Source organism: Alosa alosa, chromosome 19 (genome assembly GCF_017589495.1).
Source record: "Alosa alosa isolate M-15738 ecotype Scorff River chromosome 19, AALO_Geno_1.1, whole genome shotgun sequence".
Lineage (NCBI taxonomy): Eukaryota > Metazoa > Chordata > Actinopteri > Clupeiformes > Clupeidae > Alosa > Alosa alosa.
In genome coordinates this window covers 19,401,740-19,423,057 of record NC_063207.1, presented here as the reverse complement: position 1 = coordinate 19,423,057, position 21,318 = coordinate 19,401,740, and the positions used below count along the sequence as shown (strand labels likewise).

At 42.7% G+C, this 21,318-nt stretch overlaps 2 protein-coding genes across 3 annotated transcripts in view; both read right to left on the bottom strand.

Moving 5' to 3' along the window:
- hao1 (hydroxyacid oxidase (glycolate oxidase) 1) overlaps positions 1–13,062 on the bottom strand; it is a 14,925-nt gene extending 1,863 nt beyond the window's left edge. The window contains exons 1-8 of one of the 2 annotated variants that reach the window (XM_048270738.1): positions 12,571–13,056; positions 11,578–11,729; positions 9,631–9,886; positions 8,443–8,618; positions 6,957–7,048; positions 6,551–6,709; positions 5,985–6,054; positions 5,114–5,359 (exon numbers count right to left, since the gene is read on the bottom strand). In XM_048270738.1, the coding sequence (XP_048126695.1) occupies positions 5,292–5,359; positions 5,985–6,054; positions 6,551–6,709; positions 6,957–7,048; positions 8,443–8,618; positions 9,631–9,886; positions 11,578–11,729; positions 12,571–12,707 (1,110 nt within the window). In that variant the 5' untranslated portion in view covers positions 12,708–13,056 and the 3' untranslated portion in view covers positions 5,114–5,291. Of the gene's footprint in view, positions 1–5,113; positions 5,360–5,984; positions 6,055–6,550; positions 6,710–6,956; positions 7,049–8,442; positions 8,619–9,630; positions 9,887–11,577; positions 11,730–12,570 lie in introns of those variants that run through there. The other variant, XM_048270739.1, reaches the window with a different exon arrangement.
- An 821-nt stretch (positions 13,063–13,883) lies between these two features.
- Positions 13,884–20,584, bottom strand: tmx4 (thioredoxin-related transmembrane protein 4). The gene is made up of 8 exons (XM_048228754.1): positions 20,314–20,584; positions 19,740–19,855; positions 18,402–18,447; positions 17,992–18,120; positions 17,063–17,108; positions 16,579–16,680; positions 15,976–16,048; positions 13,884–15,803 (listed from the first exon to the last, which is right to left on the bottom strand). Exons 1-8 carry the CDS (start codon positions 20,487–20,489, stop codon positions 15,583–15,585), a joined length of 909 nt encoding a protein of 302 aa, XP_048084711.1. The 5' UTR covers positions 20,490–20,584; the 3' UTR covers positions 13,884–15,582.
- Positions 20,585–21,318: the final 734 nt, after the last annotated feature.

The following is a 21,318-nucleotide window of genomic DNA, read 5'->3' as shown; positions in this document are numbered from 1 at the left end:
CACACACACACACACACACACACACACACACACACACACACACACACACACACCACACACACACACATCCCAGGTACAAAGAGGGTGCGTTTCCTCTGCCGGGCTTCCTTGAGTCGTTTTATGGACCCTCTGTGTGTGAGTTCAAAAAAGGGGTGAGTTACCAGTCATCCTGAGGGCCCTAGCAGATGATTACTGTGGGAAGAATGATAGTAATGACTTGCACATTGATATGGTTCTCCATGCCATTACTCCCACCGCCACACGGAGGAAGTATCACCTTCGCCAGTCATTTGGAGTGGACAGGGCAGATTTGTAATGATAATAATAATAATAATAATAATAATAATAATAATAATGATGATGGTCCATGTATATTGATTAAGTTTAGAGTGATTATTAAGTAATCCAGTGGAATTGTCTAATTATTAGAGGGGATGCATCCCCTCTATTGAAATCCGGATTGTTCTTCTTCTTATTATTTTTCTTTTTACCTTTTTGTGCGCGCTATTCAGCCCAAACCGCTTAACGTACAAATTTGGTTGAAACACCGTTCCGTAGATCTTCCAAGGCTATACCGTCCTATCCTTTTTGAGAAGTTTATACTTTTTGAGATATTTGTAATTAAAAGTGTATTTTTCCCCCATAGACTTGAATGGGGGCTGTGATGTCATAATAGAGCCAGCTGCACTCGCTAAGTAGTTCTCAGAGCAGTTCCCAGGCTAATCAGAACACTGGCACAGGTGTCACCTGTGAGGATTCCAACTGTCTCAGCTTCTAAGCATACAATCTAGCTCTACCTGAACTACACATCCTGTGTTTCCTGTGTGTCAAAATAAAAGTCCCAGCCATATCTCATGCATTAAGCATTATATCTCCAGAACAGCTTGACGTACATGCTTCAAATTTGGTACGAGTGCTTTATGGACTCAAAGATGAAGTGAGTTGAAGTTGGAGGTTGAAGGTCAAATGTCAAGGTCAAAAACACCTTGAGTGTGATATCTGAATAATGCCATGTCACACAAGATTCAAATTTGGTTACTCCAAAAGCACCTTTGCAGGTATCACAATTACCCTACCAACCAGCTAGCAGCAAGCTCAACAGCCCCACCAACACCCTAACCAGCAGACTGCATCCCCTCGTGTAATTCCTCGGAATTGCATTTCTAGTTTACCCATATTTTTTAAAATGTATGGGTATACCAGTGCCTTTCATACTTAGTATGCATGGCCTACATATGGAGACAAGAAAAACAATGGAAACACACACACGCAAACACACACACACACACACACACACACACACACACACACACACACACACACACACACACACACACACACACACACACAGACACACACGCAGACACACACACACTTCCTATGGAAAAATGCCCAATGTCTGTAAAGCAGGTGGAATGATAAGTACAGTTCTTGCCCACCCCATACCTAAAACTCACAGCCACCAGAGTGAAAAAAAACATGTGCTGTGGGTGTCTGTCTGACAGCGGATGTGACAACAGGGCCATAAAGAAACAAAAAAGCTTTCAACTGTCGAAGAGAAGAATCATCAGGGAGAGCCACCAACTGAAATATGCTCCATAATATCTTTAGGGTAATGCACATCCTGTGGAGGGGGGTTTTACTCAGTTTCCCTGGATGGAACCGCTGAGTAGAAGACCCTAGGAAGCTAAACATTGCCCTCTATTGGGGAAACCTAAAGGCTCATAGAGCTCAGTCCATGTTGCCCTCAAGATAATGACATGGTTACGTTCATTAACTATCCACTCCCCAGCCAGTTCCTCCACAACGTAAAGTTTAGGTCATAACACAGCTGCAACGAATGGGCGACGCAATCAGGTTTGAGCGGCAATAAAGATTAAAATCAACATGCTTAAAAGTGCGTCAAGACCTGGTAAATCCGATGGCCGGATGCTACAGACTGTGTCTGTGTCAGACTGACACGCTGCTTGCAGGGGTGAATAACTAAATGCCCTCGTTTTCGACATCCATTGTGCAGGCAGCGCTGATGTCCGACTGTGAGGCCACTGTCTTGTCACCGTGACCACAGGTCCTGAGACAAGGCACGCCCTGTTCACCGCGCTGGCTGCCGGCACCACCCACAGTGGAAAAACCAAAAAAGCCAAACCTAAAGACATACATGCTGAAGATGCCCCAAAGAGTGCATTTAAAAATCTCACACGCATATGAAGACCGAGACATTAATTATTTTTGCATTTACTGAATATTACTGCCTTTTGCCTTTCAGTTCAAGTTTTGACTGCAGGATAGGATACTGCTACCTTACAGAAATGACAGACAAACAGTGGAGGCGAAAAGTATAAAAAGTTTTTTCACTTTTTTTCTGTATTAATACATAGTAGTACATCATGCTGCTGGAAGTTAACTTGCATTTAGGCCTGCATAATATATTCTATGCTTCCTGTACTGAGAAAAAGCTCTATTTATCCTTATGGCAAACACTTCACTTTGGTATAAGGCCATGCTATAATCTACCATGGGTTTGTCCTTTTTTTTCTCTGCTGGAATGAAGGTTGGCTTTTTGTCTCCTTTAGGTTTTGCGTCTTGGAACGGGCGCTCCCTCTCTGGTCAGACAAAAGTGCCTTGTTAAGCAAAACCTCTGCAAACTTTTATGGCTTGTGGGACCGCCGGGCTATTTGCAAATGCTCAAACAAATTAGAACAACAGCTGTGTGAAGCTTGTATCTGGGCAGCAGGGAGCGTGCGTGGATACGCGAGGTTCCCCCAAATGAGCTGCTGCTATGCACGGCTATTTTGGTGCAAGAGAGAGGTGCTATTATACGGAAGTGACTGCAAGGCAGCCCTGATGCAAAGCCATTGGGGACAGTGTGCTCACCATGCACTGGAGTTAGACTTAGTCACTTTACAGTATGGACAAATGCTTTGGTTTGCGTGGTTGCATGGTTATAGGTGTGTGTGTGTTTCTGTATGTGCATAAGTGCACACATGTGACTTCATCACATATAGAGATAAAGACATAAATATTCATTTTATGTTGGATATTCCGTTTACAACTGTACACAACAACGCTTCAGATGTGATGATATATGGGATGATAAAATGATGTCTGTAGGTCTCATGTGAGACACTATGTCCATGCTGAAGGGCTGTGCACTGAATCACTGGATTTGATTGATCAGCCACAACAAACAAAGAACAGATCACCGGCTGCTCATGAGGGCCGAGCTCCAGGGTCCATGTAACGGTATAACTCATAAGACTCTTCCTGACACCGTGGCTCACTGTGGTACGTCGCTCGGTGAGTCATGTCACAGCACGGCACTAATATTATTTCCTCTTTCATTTCCCCTCAGCACTTCCAAGCACTCCTTTACTCCTCTAATCCACCCTTTGTGTGAGGATACTCACAACCAATAAACCAACCAGCCCCCCTCCAAAGATTTCCATATGACATATAGCCACGTGTGATGGAAAACCCCCTGCACCTCCGCCACATACTATACATTTCCCTTCAAGCTCCGCGAAGAGGGGCTCAGGGGTAGGGGGGGTTAGGGGGACGCTTCCCCCCGCAGGGCCTCTGACAGGCCGGAGGAGGTTCAAACAAAGTGCTAGGTGCTAATGAACAGAGGCCCCGACAAAGTTTGTTTTCCTGCGCCGGGCCAGCGCACATAATGGGCCCTTTCAGGAGCGGGCCGTCTCCGCCATGGAAAGAGCTGGTAAAGAAATCCCATGCCGTCTGCGTGACCTTTCCTTACTTCACACAAACCCATTTGCCTTCTGGGCCCTGTCAGAAGGGGCATAAATATTCATGAGAGAGCAGTGAGATGGACTTTCACTCACACCGCAGCAAGTCTGGAGGGAGAGCCGCGCAAAAAAACAGTGTACACTTTACAGGACACTAAACACACACAGATATATGCACAAACTGATCGTTTTGGTCCAATATGAAACATTATAAAGTGACCAAAATGTGGTATAAGAGAGAGTCAGGAGAAGGTTGACCCTATTTCACTTCAGAAAAGGAAACCCTCCCAGCTGGTAACCTATGAGATGAGATGAGAGTGGAGGTCGTTGTGCTATGTGGACACGGACTCCTTCTCAGTGTCTCCCATTGGCCTCCAGAATCATTCATGTGGTCCTACGTTTATTGGAGTCATGTGAGGATCACTTTGAAAGCATTCTCTGGTTTTGTATTTTTGTCAATGTACAGCAACCAGCCTTGATATAGCGAGACCTGATGTTGGCAGATGCACTATATTCTTGGGCTGGACTTGAGCAGACACGCAGACCGCTTGCCATGATGGAAATAGCAGACCGTCTCACAGAGAATCCCCTCTGTGTGCTGCGAGAGAGATGAGATATGTAGGGCTGCTTTTATTGCTTGTATGTGGTTTTAAATGTATGTGGCAACTCCAAGTGGGGGATTTATTTGATCACTTAGATATAGATATGCTTTAGTGATCAGTTGTATTGACATATTTATAGACTTTTTTTTCTTAATATTAAACTGGCTATGCTTATGTGCTCTGAGTAACAGCATAATCTTCTTCTTGTGGCACATTTACTGAGGTGAGTCAGGGACAGATTCAAATATATAATACCAGCATACAAGCATTTGTCCATATGAGTTTGGCAAACAGTGCCTGTTAAGATTCACAAACATGTCCTACTGCTTAGCTCTTCTCATCAATAACAGGGATATTTAACTGAGGAAGTGTAACAGGAATGACTACTGTAACAGCAGGGCATCGTCAACAAAAACAGGTGATAAAATCTGAAGATTTTAAGAAAATGTGGTGAGAACATCTTGCTTGTATTTTTTGCTTCTCATTTCAGTAGTTTTAAATATGCTAAAAAGTGAAATATGTTCCATCAGAAAGCTGTGTCTGTGAGTTGTTCCTCTCTGTCCACACTGGAGTGACACTAATGTAGCCATGTTATGCACAGCAATGCATTGTGGGATCTAGACGGAATTATTTTTAGTTGAGGTTGAAAATTGCAGACCTTGAATCTGGCCTCTGGTTTTTCTGGGTCGTTTTCCCTCGCGATGGCAGATTTGGGCAGTCACTTTTGCCCTGTATCTAACACAACACATTCATCAGGTGCTCAAAAAATTATCAGTTTGTGTTTTATTGCGTATTGTTATTGCATTTAACTTGCATTTCAGACTGATTTGCTTATAAAATGTGTGTTTGGCTGCAAACAGTAACACTGCCCATTTGTTTCAGCCTTTGTCAATTCTCACATTTTTTAAGTAATCTTTTCCAAATATCATATTTTTAATGGCAGACATCATATTTTTGAAGTGAACTCAGATCTTCTTACTAAAGATTTATCAATTTCCTTTAGGGAACGGCATCCTAGGGAGTAAAGTAAAAGAATTCATTAGCCTCTGCAAATGTTTAATTTGATGATTGATTGCAAATACATAATATGAAACAATGTGTATGACCTGCTACCATAGTCAGAAAAATCTTTATTTTTTTCAAATATTACATAGTAGCAATTTCCATTTGGTGTAACACACAATCCAAACAGGGTAACTGTAAGGCCTTTTGCTAAATCTTATCAATCACTTCATTTCACAATATTATTTAGTTTGGTGTGTCTCCTGTACAACATGGTCTTCAGTTAAGAGAACTTGCATTGGCATCATTTTAAAATAATCCATGACTATACAGGAAACCAGTAAAGTAAATGAACAAATCATTTTCTTTGCAGGGGCTATTTTCTTAACATGGAACACTTGGTCAATAAGTACTACGTTGCTACATTTGTTAAGGTTAAACCAACAATAAATGTGAGTTGGAAAATGGTGAATACAGAAATTGTGGTGACCTTTTTGAACAGCTAGGCAAACATTTTATATTAGTCGTTTCATATTAGAGTGACATGTAAAAAAATAAATAGTCTTTGGCAACCCAACTGGTGTGTCTTCCACACCAGTGAGAGAGATGGATGTGATGAGAAAGGATGAGGCCTTACCTGCTAGTGCCAACGCAAGACGGAACTCCTCACGGAAGAGCTCGAGCACATCACCAACACCCTGTTCCCCCTTTAAACAACAAACACACTCTCACAAAAGAACAGTTGCTTATCTTGCGGCACAGTATTGAACTGGAATTGATCTACTGCAGGCAAACTAACTCTCTACATACAGTATACGTGTCTGTCTCACTTCATAGGCCAGGCAAACTAACTCTGCTAAAGGGCCCTTCACACCAAGAATGACAACTATAACAATAACGGCAAAAAAGTATCGTTCTAGCTAATATGAAAGATAAAATATAAAATAAAACGACATAAAGAACAAAATTTTTGGGATTACATTCAGAGCGACTTTGAGAAGAAAAAAAAAGCTGACTGCCAATCAGAATCCGAGGACAGACTTCTCTTATCGTTGGTCAGCGTGTACGCTTTTATCGTTGAAGTTATCTTTACAGTTATCGTTCCTGCTGTGAACGGCCCTTAATTAACTCTCTACATGTAGGTGTGTGTCTCATCTCATAGCCCAGGCAAATTAACTCTCTACATGTCGGTGTGTGTCTCACCTCATAGGCTAGGCCCCAGAGGATGGGACGGCCTAAAAACACAGCTTTGGCCCCCAGTGCGAGGGCTTTGAGGACGTCCGTGCCTCGCCGGACTCCCCCATCCAGGTAAACCTCTGCTCGACCGCCTACAGCCTCCACTATCTCCGACAGTGCGTCCAGCTGGAGAGGGATGAATCAAGGGATCACTGCCATACTGTTACTGAGAACCGACCACCAAGTTTAACACCAATCTCCGCTGATTCAAAATGTATAAAAAGAAAAACACTGTGGAGCGGAACGTTTCTTTATCTTTCAATTACTAAGAAATATGATTGTTGCAGTAGGTAGGATGATTTCTTTGTCTGAATGTCTGTGTCTGAATCCATACAACAGATGTCACATTTTCAGATATTTCAAACATGCTTACTGTGGCAGGTACACAGTCCAGCTGTCTGGCTCCATGATTGGACACAAGTATACCATCGACTCCATACTTTACGGCCTCAGCTGCATCTTCAGCTAAATATTTTAAACAAATAGAATTAATTCTGCCTGCAGCCTGAAAGAACAGCGATTGAGAAGAAACACTGACCTTGAAATTAACTTAAATGTTAAAACAGGACCTCACTCTGGTTGTTACAAAATACTCAGTTGTTACCCATAGCAACAGTCCTACAGACAAAATGTCTCTTGGATAGCCCAGCTTGGTACATCTGTCAAAGTGAGCTCCTCATGTGGTGTGTCCAGTCGTGAAGAGAAATACATCTCTGCAGCTGTCACAGAACAATCCTCTGGGCTACCTGTGGATTTCTGTTTTATCCTTTTCATTCAGAAAAATCAACAGGAGGGAAGCATTTGAAAGTCAAAATGGAAGCGAGTCAAAATGCCTTCTAAATCTGATGACCAAGATTTGTTTGCACACTTACTATTTATATTTATTTTGTGTGGGTGGCAACATTTACTTATTTTTGTTTATTTACAAAGTTATCTACAGTTATCCAAGTCAGAGTGATGTAAGTAACTAATGCTGTGAAAATGGTAAGACATATTATTCTGTGGTTTTTCAGTCCAGAATATATATGGGGCCAAAACATCCAAATCCAATGTTATTCTGTCTTATAGGCTGCGATATAAATTACCACAGGGCCTGGCCATGTGTGACAGCGAAGGAAGATGATGAAAGGCTTTTTTCATGCTGACGGAGTGCAGGGGGGAAGGGATTAACTGATTTATACCCAAACTTATGTGCTACACATATGAGCTAAGATAATTGATAGTTCCTCCTGGAAGTTTTGGTAAAGAAGCCTTTTTTTCCCTCCTCGTTTTATAGGCCAGTCCTTGAGTTGGAATTACAGGTTGTCTTACTCGCAAACTAGTGGGCTCTCCTCAGCGTTCAAATAAGTATTCCAGAACTTCAAATGGGTTTTATACATCACTCGCTCTCTGAAATGTTTGTTATCGCTTCTGCAGATACGAACAGGCAAGTGGAGAGACGCCTCTCAGCGGGGCGCAGACAATGTGTTATCATCACAGAGGTGCTGTTTACTCCAAACCACAAGCAAATCACACCAACAGTTCGTCTCCTTTTATCAGCATGTCTGTCCCGGAGCACAGATAAACTCAGGGGGTTGCAGGTTTGATCAGTCACTCATCACCACCAACCCCCACACATTCATACACAAATCCACCATTAACAACAAACAACCACTCACTTTTCATCTAAAGGGTGTGTTTTGCACACAGCCAATCAGGGTGAAAGAAGGAACACTGAGGGCCCAGTGTGTGTGTGTATGTGTGTGTGTGTGTGTGTGTGGGGGGGTGGTGGAAGGAGAAGAGAGCACCAGAGGGAGTTCCCAAAAAGCTGTGGTGAAACCCAGACACTCTGATCACTTAACCCCTGTTGGATGCCTCACCTCTCAAAACCCCCTTGACCACTATGGGCAGGCGGGTCAGACTCTTCAGCCAAGCCACGTCCTCCCATTGCAGGGTGGGATCGATGGCCTGAGCGACATACACCGCTAGGCCACTATCCTCACCGTAGCCCTCCTTGGATGAGAAGGCTAAATCTGGGGAGTCAAAATTGGACATCCTGTGAAGAAGAAAATATAAATAAAAAGATAAATAAACAACCAAGAGAGGTAGTCTCTATCTTTTTTGAGAGTGAAGGAGAAAGAGAGAAAGAGAGAGAGAGAGAGAGAGAGAGAGAGGTGCCTAAATGGAATGAGTCCTGTATGTGTTGTTTTTGGTCTCAGGGGTGAACACGGAGCCAAGGACTCCTTTCGCAAACATCATACAACGCTCGCTCGACACACTGCTGTTGTTGTTTAACCACTTTGATTTACGGGGCCAAGAAAAAGATCCCCTAAAGGTTGAGAAGTTCATCGTATGTCACCCGTTGACGGAGGAGGGGAAGAGGTTTTTATACGTATGCATAAAAATTACAATGCGGTCGTAAAATGTTTGTATAAACTCTTTGATTTTTTAATTGCCGTCATTCATCTGGCAAGGTGGGGAGGTAGACCGGGGGCTTAAGAGATCTGCATGTGTCTCCCTGTGAATAGCATATTGTAGCAAGTTTTGGCTGACCCTCGAGCAGTTCCTATTAATCCTCTGGAGCGACAGACAGGCTAATCTGTGCTGTGACACGATTAAAAGGTTCCCCCCAGTCTCTCCTTCCATAAATATATAAACGTCCCCTTTAAAGACCGGCAAAGGGCTCACACAGTTGAACAACTTCGAAACTTCGGCTTATTTTTTGAGGAGAGACAGTTTTGTGTGTTTTTTTTCAGTGCTCACACTGATTCCCTGCACAAAGCGCAGCTTAGTCTATTGCGACGGTGCAGACTAGCTACTAATCCTTTTCATTTCACTTTTCCCTCTGCTCATCTTGTCTTAATGGCAACTGAATGCATCATTTGTTGTGTTTATTTTGGTGAAGGCCATGGCAGTAGAGGCCACTAAAACTCTGTGAGTTTACACATTTGCTATGAGTGTGGGGGTAAATATTCCTTCCCATCTGTTTGACCAAAATATGCATATGGCACACCGCATATTGTTTGCTGGCAAACAGACAGGTCAGCTCTGCCTGGTCCAGCTCTTACCTCAAATGAGAGGGCAGCTTAAATCGGTTGCGCACGTCATTGCGCCGCTTGCCAAGGTAAGGTGTGTCCACGGTGACAAAGATGCCCTTATACCCGGCCTTCTCGGCCCTCCTGACCAGCGACTGAGTCAGCGCCCTGTCCTTGTAAATGTACAGCTGCATCCATCGCACGCTGTCTGGGCAGGCCTCCGCCACCTCCTCGATGGTGGATGTGGCCCAGGAGCTCAGCATCATGCCCGTGCCAGCAGTGTGGCACGCTGGGGGAGAAGAGAAGAGAGAAAGAAAAAAGACAGAGAGAAAGAGAGAGTGAGAATAGAAAGAGGAGAGAAAGATGGATCTAAGCTATTGGCAGGAGTCCAAATATAGAGCTCTAACTGATCTTTCTGAACATGCACAAGGCAAGCAACAGGCAAGTGTGAAGTCTGACCTCTACATACTATTATTATTATATGAGCACTCCAGTTGGGATGACACAGTGGGACGCTCTAGACAAGGAGCCTTGAAGGCTCTCCGAAAATTATTTAGCTCAATAGCACCACCCTGTGGTCGAACTAGTTTGACTAAAAAAAACAGTCGCTGTGCGCTCACTGTGAGGTACATGAAGCATAGGTCTATGAAGATGCAGATACAGGTTTTACATTTTACCAGGTAAAAAAGCTATTTTGTTTTACTGTGCTGCCAAAGCAGAGTCCTTATTCACATCGGCTGACAACTATTTTGAATACTTCTGTGTTTTTTTACCCCTAAACTGTCCATATAGACATTACAGACCATTAGAGCTCATGTTTACCCTTAAATGATTTGTCATGTTTGTATTCTGCGAGAGGCTGTTTACCCGCAGTTTACAATTCAGACTCCAACTGTTGACCCAGATTACCGCTAGGTGAAGGAGGTCCTATTCGACTCTGTCTCTGTACACAGCAGGTCCTCTATTTTGTCAGAGCATAAACATTTCAAGAATATACTATTACTCTTAGGTCAATAAATATTTAGAGCCATCTGATAGAGTTATATCCACAGGCATTTCCCATTCTGTAGCTTCCCTCTCTGCCTCTAACAGATCCCAGTGTGTGCAGGAGATGGCAGTGGAGACCCTAGTAGGCAGTTACACTTTAAACAGATCAGGAGAGATCAGGAGAGAGCCACCACTTGAATTTCCCCTGGGGATCAATAAAGTATCTATCTATCTATCTATCTATCTATCTATCTATCTATCTACCACTACACAGCGCTGGTAGAGTCTTGCGACCTGGGCAGTGACTCCCTGTTAGGATTTACATTGGTCGGTCCTAAGGTTCTGTGCAGCCAGTCAGACAGACTATTAAAGCTGCAGTTGGCAAGATTTTTGTTATCATATTCACCGAACCGGCTGTTCGGTGAATGTTATCATATTCACCGAAACCGACACTATGCTCCGACAGAACAAAATAAATCAGCCAGTTTTAGAAAAAAACCTGCACTTCGACCTCCACCTTGAGCCTGTTATTTATTTTGCAAAATTTCACATCTCCCGGTTCTTCTGGTCCAATCAGAGCAGGGCTGTATGAGATCTGTCAATCACAGTCTGGTCCAGTCTGGTGCGCACTAATGAGCACAAACTCGATAAGAGGGTGCTCGGTGGTAGTGGGGGAGGGGCATTAGAGTTCAAAATTTTGGCTAAGTCCCCTCAATCTGTCAGACTTGCTAACTGCACCGGCTTTGCTGGTGACATCTCGCCTCATCAAAACAACCCTTTTTCTAAATAAAACACACACACACACACACACACACAATGAGTTTGGATTTTGCAATTAAGCTGAATGTCTTACAGTTTACATGCTTATCCGCTGTCTGTATAGTGTTTCAACTGAATGCACATGCGTAAATAAATGAGGGAATTGGTGGCCAGTCAACAGTGACTAAACGAGTTCTGTGTGGATCCTGTAAAACTGCAAACCAACCACCCCACCTCTCACAGTGGCCGTTTCCCCGTCTGGGTGGGCCATCCTCTGCATGGCAGTGGCTGCCACACACACAGGCATACTAAGGTGCTGGCCCAGCACCGTCGCCGACAAATCCACCCTGGACACATCCCGGAGCACTCTGGGAAAGAACCGCCACCTGGGCGTGGGAGAGGACAGAGCAGACACATTGGTTATGGATGGGAAAACTGGGGAAACCGGACATCACGGATCAGGCCGGCCCAGACACTTTGGATCAGAATGGACACCATGGATCAGGATGGTGGCACACTGTGAAATCAATGTTTAAGTGTAACAAGTTGGAAATTAATATGGATTTCAGTGGAAAGCTCACACCAGTTTACCTGCTGACAAGTGCTTATGGGGTAGTAGAGTTTGAGTAATGCAATTTTTTCTGCAGTTGTTGCCATGGGATGTTTTTTACAGGCTTGCTATGATGTAGGGGAGTTATGCCTGATCACCCACACAGAGCAGTGCCAACAGTGAAAAAAAAAGAGATTCAATGCAGAGAAAAATCCGCTAAACACTAACTGCTCCTGACCTCAGGCAAGAAGCACAAGGAGCTGAGCTAAAAATAGGCGGCAAACAAGTCTGAAGGGTTGTAACGGTTGGTGCATTTAAGGTGGAATCTATATATTATTTTGTTAGGTGTTTGCTGACTCACATTAGTTAAAAAGTAAACTAAAAAAACTTTTGAAATATTACCTACCACTATAGAATGTCAAATGTGATTGTGTAACAACCTTTTACAGTTTCAACACTGACATTTTTTTTTCTTTATTGCATGGTATTTTCACAGATATACATTGGAAAAAACTTGAATAATCTTAATTGTTAAAAACACATCTTAATATAGTTGTATTTTGTCATTAGTCATTGCTACGTCAGGTGACGTGACCCACTCAAAGAGTAAGGACAACAGAAGGCTTCAGACAACGGTCACATACCTGGAGAATGCGGCTACAGAAATGGTCACATACCTGGAGAATGCGGCTACATTGTCATTCAGTGTGTCTTGTTCATCTGCCCCTGAGACATAGTAATCAAACACCGCCTTGGGGAGAACTCGCTTCGCATGCAGCTCAAAATCAGCAACACACACTGGCTTGTCAGACATGTTTTCCACCAAAGCTACGACCCCAGCAAATACATGTTGTAACAACCCCAGCTATACTGATCTCTTAAGTTCAGTAGCGCATGTATAATAAATCATTAACTATACCCCGCTCTGGTACTTTTCAGAGAGTTAACTTGTCAGAAGTTAACCTTTAGAAGATTTTACAAAGGTGTTTGCCTAACCAAGACAATACTTTGGCCTCTGTTGTCGCTTCAGGGCGTTTAACTTGCTTTGTCAGCGGCCTACACAGAACAAATAAAAGCAGAAAATAAACCAATCAATGCTTTTGTTAGAAGCTACTCTCATTTTCATGGTTTACAATGACCCATGAAAACCTTCTTTCTGCAGAGTATTAACTTGACTTTTCAGTCTGTTGTGTTGTATGCCCAACCATGTCTCTGCTGTTTGGGTACTGGGGGCCTCCATTTCACCATGCCTCGAATAGACCTCGGGGGTTATCAAAAAGCAGTGCCTACAGAAGAAGCACTGCAACTCTGTAACATCCCTGTGTAGGTTGACGGCAGCAGATATTCCTGGACGTGTTTGAATTTGGCTCTCTTCAAATCCTCCCATGTAGCTTTTACGTAACTGTGTGGTGCTCACAATCCCACACATTACAGAGGGGTTCATGAAAGGATACAGCGCACTCAGCGAACGCACTGCATAGCCTGTGCTGCTCGATACCGACCGAGAGAAACTTTTACAAACCAAGCAGAGCCAAAACCTGTTCTATAGATATGGTACTATAGACTCTGGAGAGTTTGACATCTGGCACAATCTGGTTAATATTTATAGAGTAACAGGGAGATGGAAGAGAGGCACAAAGATCTTTTCAATCTGCAGTGCAATTAAGGACAGCGTACACGACTGATAAGAAAATTGTTCGGAAGGAGCGGTAAATGGGATTGACTGCATTAGCTAGATTGTTGCTCATCCAGCATAATCATGGTGGATGTTGCCAAATAGCAAAGGCTGATACGTTGGCAACCAAAGCATAGGTTGTAGGCCAACAGAAATACTTCTGTAAGATGTTTCTTTTACTTTATGCAAAGGCCTTAACCAACTGCAGAAAGTCTGTTCCTTAGTAAAGTACAAGGAAAGCTGAACGTTTACTTTTTGGTACAGGCCTGCTGGTTGTTCGTGAAAAAAAGAAAAAAAATGAAGACCCATTTAAGGTGACTTTCAGGCGTCTTTCATTCACATCTCTTAACATTTACAATATACTACTTACACATATTGATGTCAGAAATCAGAATTTTCAATTTTCATTTACAAACCAGGTAATAACAGCGTAACATAACATACAAAGTAAAATAATTGGATTGTTTAGAAAAGTCAAAGCAGTTTTTTTTTTATCTGAAACCTAAACTTCAAAAGACACACAGTTTACACACTTAACACAAAGACAAATATTTCAGTCTGGAAATAGAGCAGTTACAAAATCAACAATGGCACAATCAGACTTCTTGATGAAAAACAAGAAAAACAAGTCGGTAGATTACTCTAGTAAAACATTTATCATAACAGAACTTAAAAAGAGCAATGATGGGTCTGATGTTTAGGTTTGCTTGTCGAATATACAGTATAGGCTGTATGTATTTTTGGCCCCATAAAAGTGTCTGCATGCAAATAGTCTAAGAAGCAAACAGGTAAGCTCCCAAAAACTGGGATTGGAGTTGATGTGTTCATTGGACTAATGTTATTTGCAGTCGGCAGAATAAATTCAAGTGAAATATTGTTTTCCAACAATTAGGTAATCACTTCATACAAAATTGACAACTTTGTAAACACTGCGTATTCTCACACCTGTGTTCAATACAATGTATTCTTTTCAACAGTCTATTTGCCTTATAAAACAGAAAGTTCAAAAATTACTTCAAAATGTTCATACATCACAAAAAGCACCCAAATCTTCAAATCTAAGAATGTGCATATAATCTTAATCATTAAAATCAGATATATAAATAAAACTATTGGTAATTTCAATGGCGTCTTTCAGGGAAAAAAGTCCATTTCCATTGCCTGATATCTACTTATTTAACTGTTTCAAGGCAGTGAACACGTAGCAAGGACACACTTGTAATCCTTGCATGTAAGAGCATGTTTTAGGCTCATTTTCTCTAAAAAACAGAACCATCCATGCCTTCGGGCACTGTGTGCACTGTGCACTAATCGTGACTGCATACTTGTCGACTGCAAACATGTCGACTTACAGAAGTGGAGCTGTTCAGGCTCACGTAAGTCCTGTTAAATGCTCCCCAACCATCTCTTAAGTGATCATTAAGAACATACCAGAGTCGGACCCCCACTCTCCTGAGGGAGGGTCCGACTCTGGAGGGACTGCTATAAATCACCTGTGCATATCTATTTATTGTTTTCTCAAAGTCATCGGACATCAATAAACTATTTGCTGCGTCAGTATTGAACACTTTATGTGTTTCCTTCCAAATCCTTTTGGTTTAGATATGCAAATTTGTTAACAGGGAGTGAAAAAGTACTTTTTCATCCTAAAAAGATGGTGAACATGGTTATATGGTGGTGAATTGGAGTTATTTGGATGTAGTTTTTAATCTTTGTTGTTATACTGCATATCATTGTTTTGGCATGTGACGGAAAATAATAGCAACTCTTTTAACACATTCAAAACACTCCAAGAGGCCTGTCAGAAAAAGATTTGGCATTGACCTCCAGGGAGAGGACTACACTGCTCTGTTCATGCAAAAAGCCCACCTGGAAGAACATGGTGCATGATGTAGGTAATGACCTCACGTGGCTGGTGTGAAATGGAGGCTGGACGTTTTAAAAACAGGAAACACTGTGGGTCGGATATAAAAAGAAGGTGAGCAGAGTGTGGTTCAGGGTGTGCTGGTGGGCGTTAGGTGCCCTCTGGGGAGTTCTGGGACTCTTTGGGCTTTCTCTTCCTCAGGTCTGTAGGGGCGTCGCTGTGTGCGGAGGTTGCTGCGGCGATGTCTGCCATTTCTGCGACAGGGGTGGCGTCGTCCTCGGTGGAGTCCTCGCCAGAGACATGCTCGTTGTCGGCATCCCACGCTCTCCTCTCCTCCATCTCTTCTTCAGAGCCTTCATCCCTCAATCCAGCTGTCAGTCAAACAACGGGAGAGTAGGTGGAGGGCAAAGAATAGCAGGAAAAGTTCAGCTATTGTACAGAGCAGCAGTTTCAATTGTACTTTCACCATAATGGCTCTTCAGAGGATGACAGATCTTGAGGATTTATAAAACATGCTCTTGATTCTTTACTGCTCGCGATTACCTTTTGTGCCAGACTGCAGCTCATATTGCTTTGGTCTGGATGGCCAAAAGAAGTCTGCGATCAAAACCAGCATCTACAACAACATAGAGAAAAAATGGCTCAGCACTGCACAGAGACTGTAATTTTCCAGAACAAATGGGTTGAGAAAAGAAAACCACCCCCATCTCCGTCAACACTAGAACACCCTGCAGATTTACATCATCCCATGTTGTATAATATAGAATTGTACAATACAGCGGAACAGGAAGGTGCCTTTTACACACGCTAAACCTCTCTATGTCTTGACTATAAATGTCCATCTGCAAAAAGAGGAGTATGTGATTAAAATAAGAATAAAATGCAGATTTATACTGTCTTCTTTCAGAGAAAATGTGTGTGTGTGTGTATGTGTGTGTGTGTGTATGTGTAGGGATTTACGGAGTGAGTACACCTGTTCTTTCTCCCTACATCAAACTGCTTTTGTCAAGGATCCATACAGGAGTTTTTCTTCAAAATTGAAATTGGGTTCCTGTGATGACAAACTGAATCCTCCAGCGGCTCCCATTCCCCCAGCTGAGAACTGGACGCCTCTGAATGCGCCACAAGAAATGCTATTACACTCACCAGGCCCAGAAGCAGCCCGGTGAACAAGGTTACAAGTGCAAATATGATGTAGGAACCCCACACAGGAATGCCAAGGCTATCAGTCAGGTAGTTGTGAATTTGCTGAGGAGAATACAAAATAGACAGAGTCAGTGGCATGGACTGAGTCCATCACCCAAGGACAGATAGATGAAATTAAATAAACACTTCATTATGTAAAGGGATTTAAGTACAGGGCATCTGCAGTATGAGTGGGGGGCTCCGGGTGAATATACACTAACACTGCACTTTGAGCTGGCTAAACTGTAATGGAGACCATATGTTATGTAACGGCACGGTTAAGGTATGTAAAATGAACGGAATGTCAAACAAATGACTCATAAGTAAGTAAGTCTTTGATTTACATAGCTCATTTTCTATGCACAGAGTGCAATCCAAAGCGCTTCAAGTGTGGAGGAATTCTATTCAGGTTGAAGAGATGGCATCTCAGAATGCTGGAACTCACCCTGATCCAGACGGAGAGGCGGAAGAGAGCTGCCATGCCAGACATACTGTGGAGGACAACACAACGGATGGTCAGGGAGATGACCCAGATCTACATTTACATTTGGTCATTTAGTTGACGCTTTTATCCAAAGCGACTTACAAAAAGAGAGAAAAAAAGAGAGAAAAAAAGTGCAGTGCGATAAGGACATGTTAATGCATCAATAAGTACTACTTGGTAGAATCAAGTGACAGTTCTAGGAGGGGGGTTGTCTTGTCAAATGATAATGCTAGATTAAGCAAGTCCAGTTGTTGGTAGCGCTTGGAGAGGGGGTATTTTTTTGAAGATAGAGAGGGATGCTCCTGCTCTGGTAGGAGCTGGTAGCATTCCACTAAGAGGGAACAACAGAAGAGAAAAGTTTGGTCCTGTGAGTGTGGTCTGAGAGAACATACTCACAGGACTGGAGTCTTAAAGAATATCAATGCTTTCAGGAGCTATCACTATCTCTAAGATAGAGAATGCTATCAGTATATCAGAATATCAACACTTTCAGGAGCTTTAGTTAAATGGTGACTAATAAAATGAATAACAGTAGAGCACCCTATGTAGAGGGTGCTTGAGTGAGGAGATGATTACGGAATAAGCTAACTGCAGAGGGCACTCCATATTTTCAGCATCATGCGGCTCTCATCTTCCAATTAGTCTGCCAAGTGCTGAAAATGTATCAGAGAGGTCTTCCTTCCTTCTCAACTTCAAACTCACAGCAACCTACTTGGACTGTTTTGCCATCTAGGACTGATATAATACCTTCATGTAAAACATTACACTTTAAAAAGATGCTAATGTTTCAGTCCTCTATTCTATGGACTAATGTCAGCGGTCCTAAATCATACTCTAGGAGAGTATACACAGCACGAAGATGAGTTTGAAAAGAGTTGAGGTAGCTTTACAGGAAAGAGGATGGTGATTTCCATCCTGGCAAGGGCTCCACTGCCTCCCACTTCTTCTGAGAGATATACGCTTGGAAGTCCTCAACCGACCGGGAGGACATATACCTCCGGAAGTTTCCGTCTTTAGCACTGCAGCGTGAACAAGGAGACAAATTACGCAACACCCCTATTACTACATTATCTCATTATTCTATTGCAGAGATGACTCTCCTCACTCACACACACACACAAAAAAACTTTAGTTGTGGTCTAAAATAAGTGATTGGCCATAACCCACTTCACCAAGAGAATATTGTGAAAGTCAGTTACACAGAAGACAGTTACACTGTGTGTGTGTGTGTGTGTGTGTGTGTGTGTGTGTGTAGAGTGACCTGGCTGATACGAAGCACATTAATTATCTGAGGACTTACTGGAATATAGTTGGCAGTGTTGTCACAAGGAACCGCCCACTCAGACCTGAGCAGCAGACAGTAAAAAAAGAGAGAGAGAGAGAGAGTGATGGAAAAGTAAGAAAAGGAAGAAAAAAAAAACTCACACCCAGTGTGATCCGCAGAGCATGGCAGCAAGCGCTGGCCATGCTCATCGAGCTTTTAAAGGCGTGGGTGTAGCTGGCTAGTGGCAATGCTAAAGTGTCTTGGAGAGGGGGCTGGGGACGCCGCTGGAGTGGGGGTGGGGGCAGTACTCAGTGAAGCGGCGCACAGCACCTCTCAGTCTACACCAGCTCCGAGCAGCGCAGAGGAGAGACCCTGTTCAAGCACCGCTGCAGGTGGAAAGGGGGACTATTTGTGGAAGCACGGCAGAGACGTGGTGAAATTTCACCTTGTCCTGCTTAACGTCGCTCAATTTTTCATGGGCTACTCACTGCTGTGGAAAGGTTGCCGGTGAGGGTTTCAGTCCTTGCAAATGTTTTTGAATGCTATCCCTAAAATCATTGCAACTCAAATGACAAAAATGGTACAGGTTCCCTAGTGCACTAGGCAACATTGTAAAGGATACATGTAAAAACAACAATTATTTTGGTAATAGTGTGAAATAAATAATTTACCTGGAATGTGAGCTATTTTTAATTGTTTTCTGTAATTCAATTCTTGATTTATTTGTTTCAGATTAACCATATTAACTGTGTTGCACAGTAAAATGCTGTAGAATTGGTTTTGAAGTAGCACAAACTATGTGCCCGAGGCATCACATTCCCTACAGAAAGCACTGAGTAGGGATTCTTGTCATTATCCTTGCTTGACATACAATGAATTTGGTTAAAGAACTGACTTACGTATCAAGTGATGAAAGAAAGGTCAGCTCTACCTCTAATGAACACTTTCTGGTTTATCTACAAAATGTTACATTTTTTGCAACTGGCTCCATATTTGCAGACTACATAAACTGGGCAGCCATCTCCACTCCCACTGCCTGTAATACTTTGACATGGCCAAAGACATGACAGGGCTGGACAATGGGCAACAAGTAGGCTAAACAATTTCAACCCAATTAAAAATTGTGGTTAAACATAACATTTTCACTAACTACTGCTTACATGTTTGTACTCCCATACACACAGAACTGACGAATGTAACGGTGAAACATGATTGATGTAGCTCCTAGATTACTGTTTCAGTTCTGCATGGCGGATTAGTGTCTGGCCTAGGGTACTGTGGAAACATTACCCGGCATCATTCCAAATTAGAAGCATATACAGACAGACGGTGAATAGTGATAAGGCAGTGGTGGAAAATTATAACGAAGCCTACCTGGCTGTCGTGTTACGTCCACCTTCCCAACAGAGATATCCAGGGCCTCGCTATGTTTTGAAAACCCATCCCAGTCATTTTGAAGATGCTGACAAGCTGGACACCATGGGGCATAGCTGAAGAGAGAACGAAAAGCATGGGGATAGTTTAGACACGTCACGTCAGCAGAAAACCGATTGAGATCATCGGGGCCAGATGTTAGTGACAGATGTTGGCATTATTGTGAAACTGATCGTCGATGTTGCTTTGCATAAAAGAGTAGGCCCACACGTGCAATCACATTAGTCCACGAACAATACCCAACACTAAAAATGCTTGGCTAAACGAAAGGCATCAGTTAGTTTAACTAGTAAGGGTAGGCTACAATGTTTCCATTAATGTTACAGTAGTTCACTAGCATTTCCAACATTTCCGGGTTTGCACAGACGCGCGGTTAATTTCGATATGGCGCATAACATTATTACATGCGTATTGATGTATTTTACCCAATAGCTTTTGTGTGCATTTAAAATAATTAAATAATACTGCCAAACCAAACCAGCTATTTCATATCAGTGAAACTGTCTCTACTCACAATTTCAACATCCACTCTCCTTCTAAAATGACAGTCCAGTTTGCGTCTGCGACGGTCAACACGCTATTTTCTGACGAGGCGATTGGTGAAATTATAAGTAAGGCAAATAACAACTGATAAATCATCAGTATGCTTCTATCATATTTCAACTTCCAACAGCGTTTGTATCCCGCCATATTGCTAATGCACACGGAGGCCAACAACCAGGAAATGATATTGGCCTCTTTTTTAAGGTGGACCGAGACATTTCTAGAGTCATCCAACCCAGCTGAATGATGGCGCGCCACTGCAGCAAACGCTTATTCAGTAGCCTAGTCTATTCAAAGAGGAAAAATGAGCCATGCTGTCTGTTGTTTTTGCTCTCTTGTCATGGATCTCTTGTGTAACAACAACATTTTACGTCATTGCAACAACCTCATATGGAGGCACATAGCCTACACGTGTAGGCGCTAAACTTCAGTCCATGTAAACCGGAACTGCGCCAGTGTATAAAAATGTTTCCTTGTGAGATACAAAGGGCAACCTTGTTCCAGCAACTGCCACTATAATGATCAAATCGGTGATAAAAAGATTAAAAGACATATATTTCATTGTGCCCAAATAATTGTTCCTGTCCTGACTGAGTTGGGCATAATCCTAAAAAGAGATGACCAAGCTTGTTGTGTAGACCTATGCTTGGCAAGGTTTAATTATTTATGGTTGACACAAAGGAAACCAGTATGCTGAATCATAGATACCATTGACAAAGATACTGACTGTAGGCCTGCATATGGGGTTCAAGTCATTAGACCTAGGTGGTCTGTTTGGAGCTGTTGTGCAGTTCACTGACGGTTTTCTTCTGCAAATGGACCAGCATGACTGATAGTGTCCAGAATACTACCATCACCACCCCTTCTCTCTCTGGACTGATGATAGGCCTTTCAATGGGATGCAACCAACCAAAACACTAAAGCTGAAAATGAAAATGCCAAGGTTATGACAAACATATTTGAAATGTGAAGAATC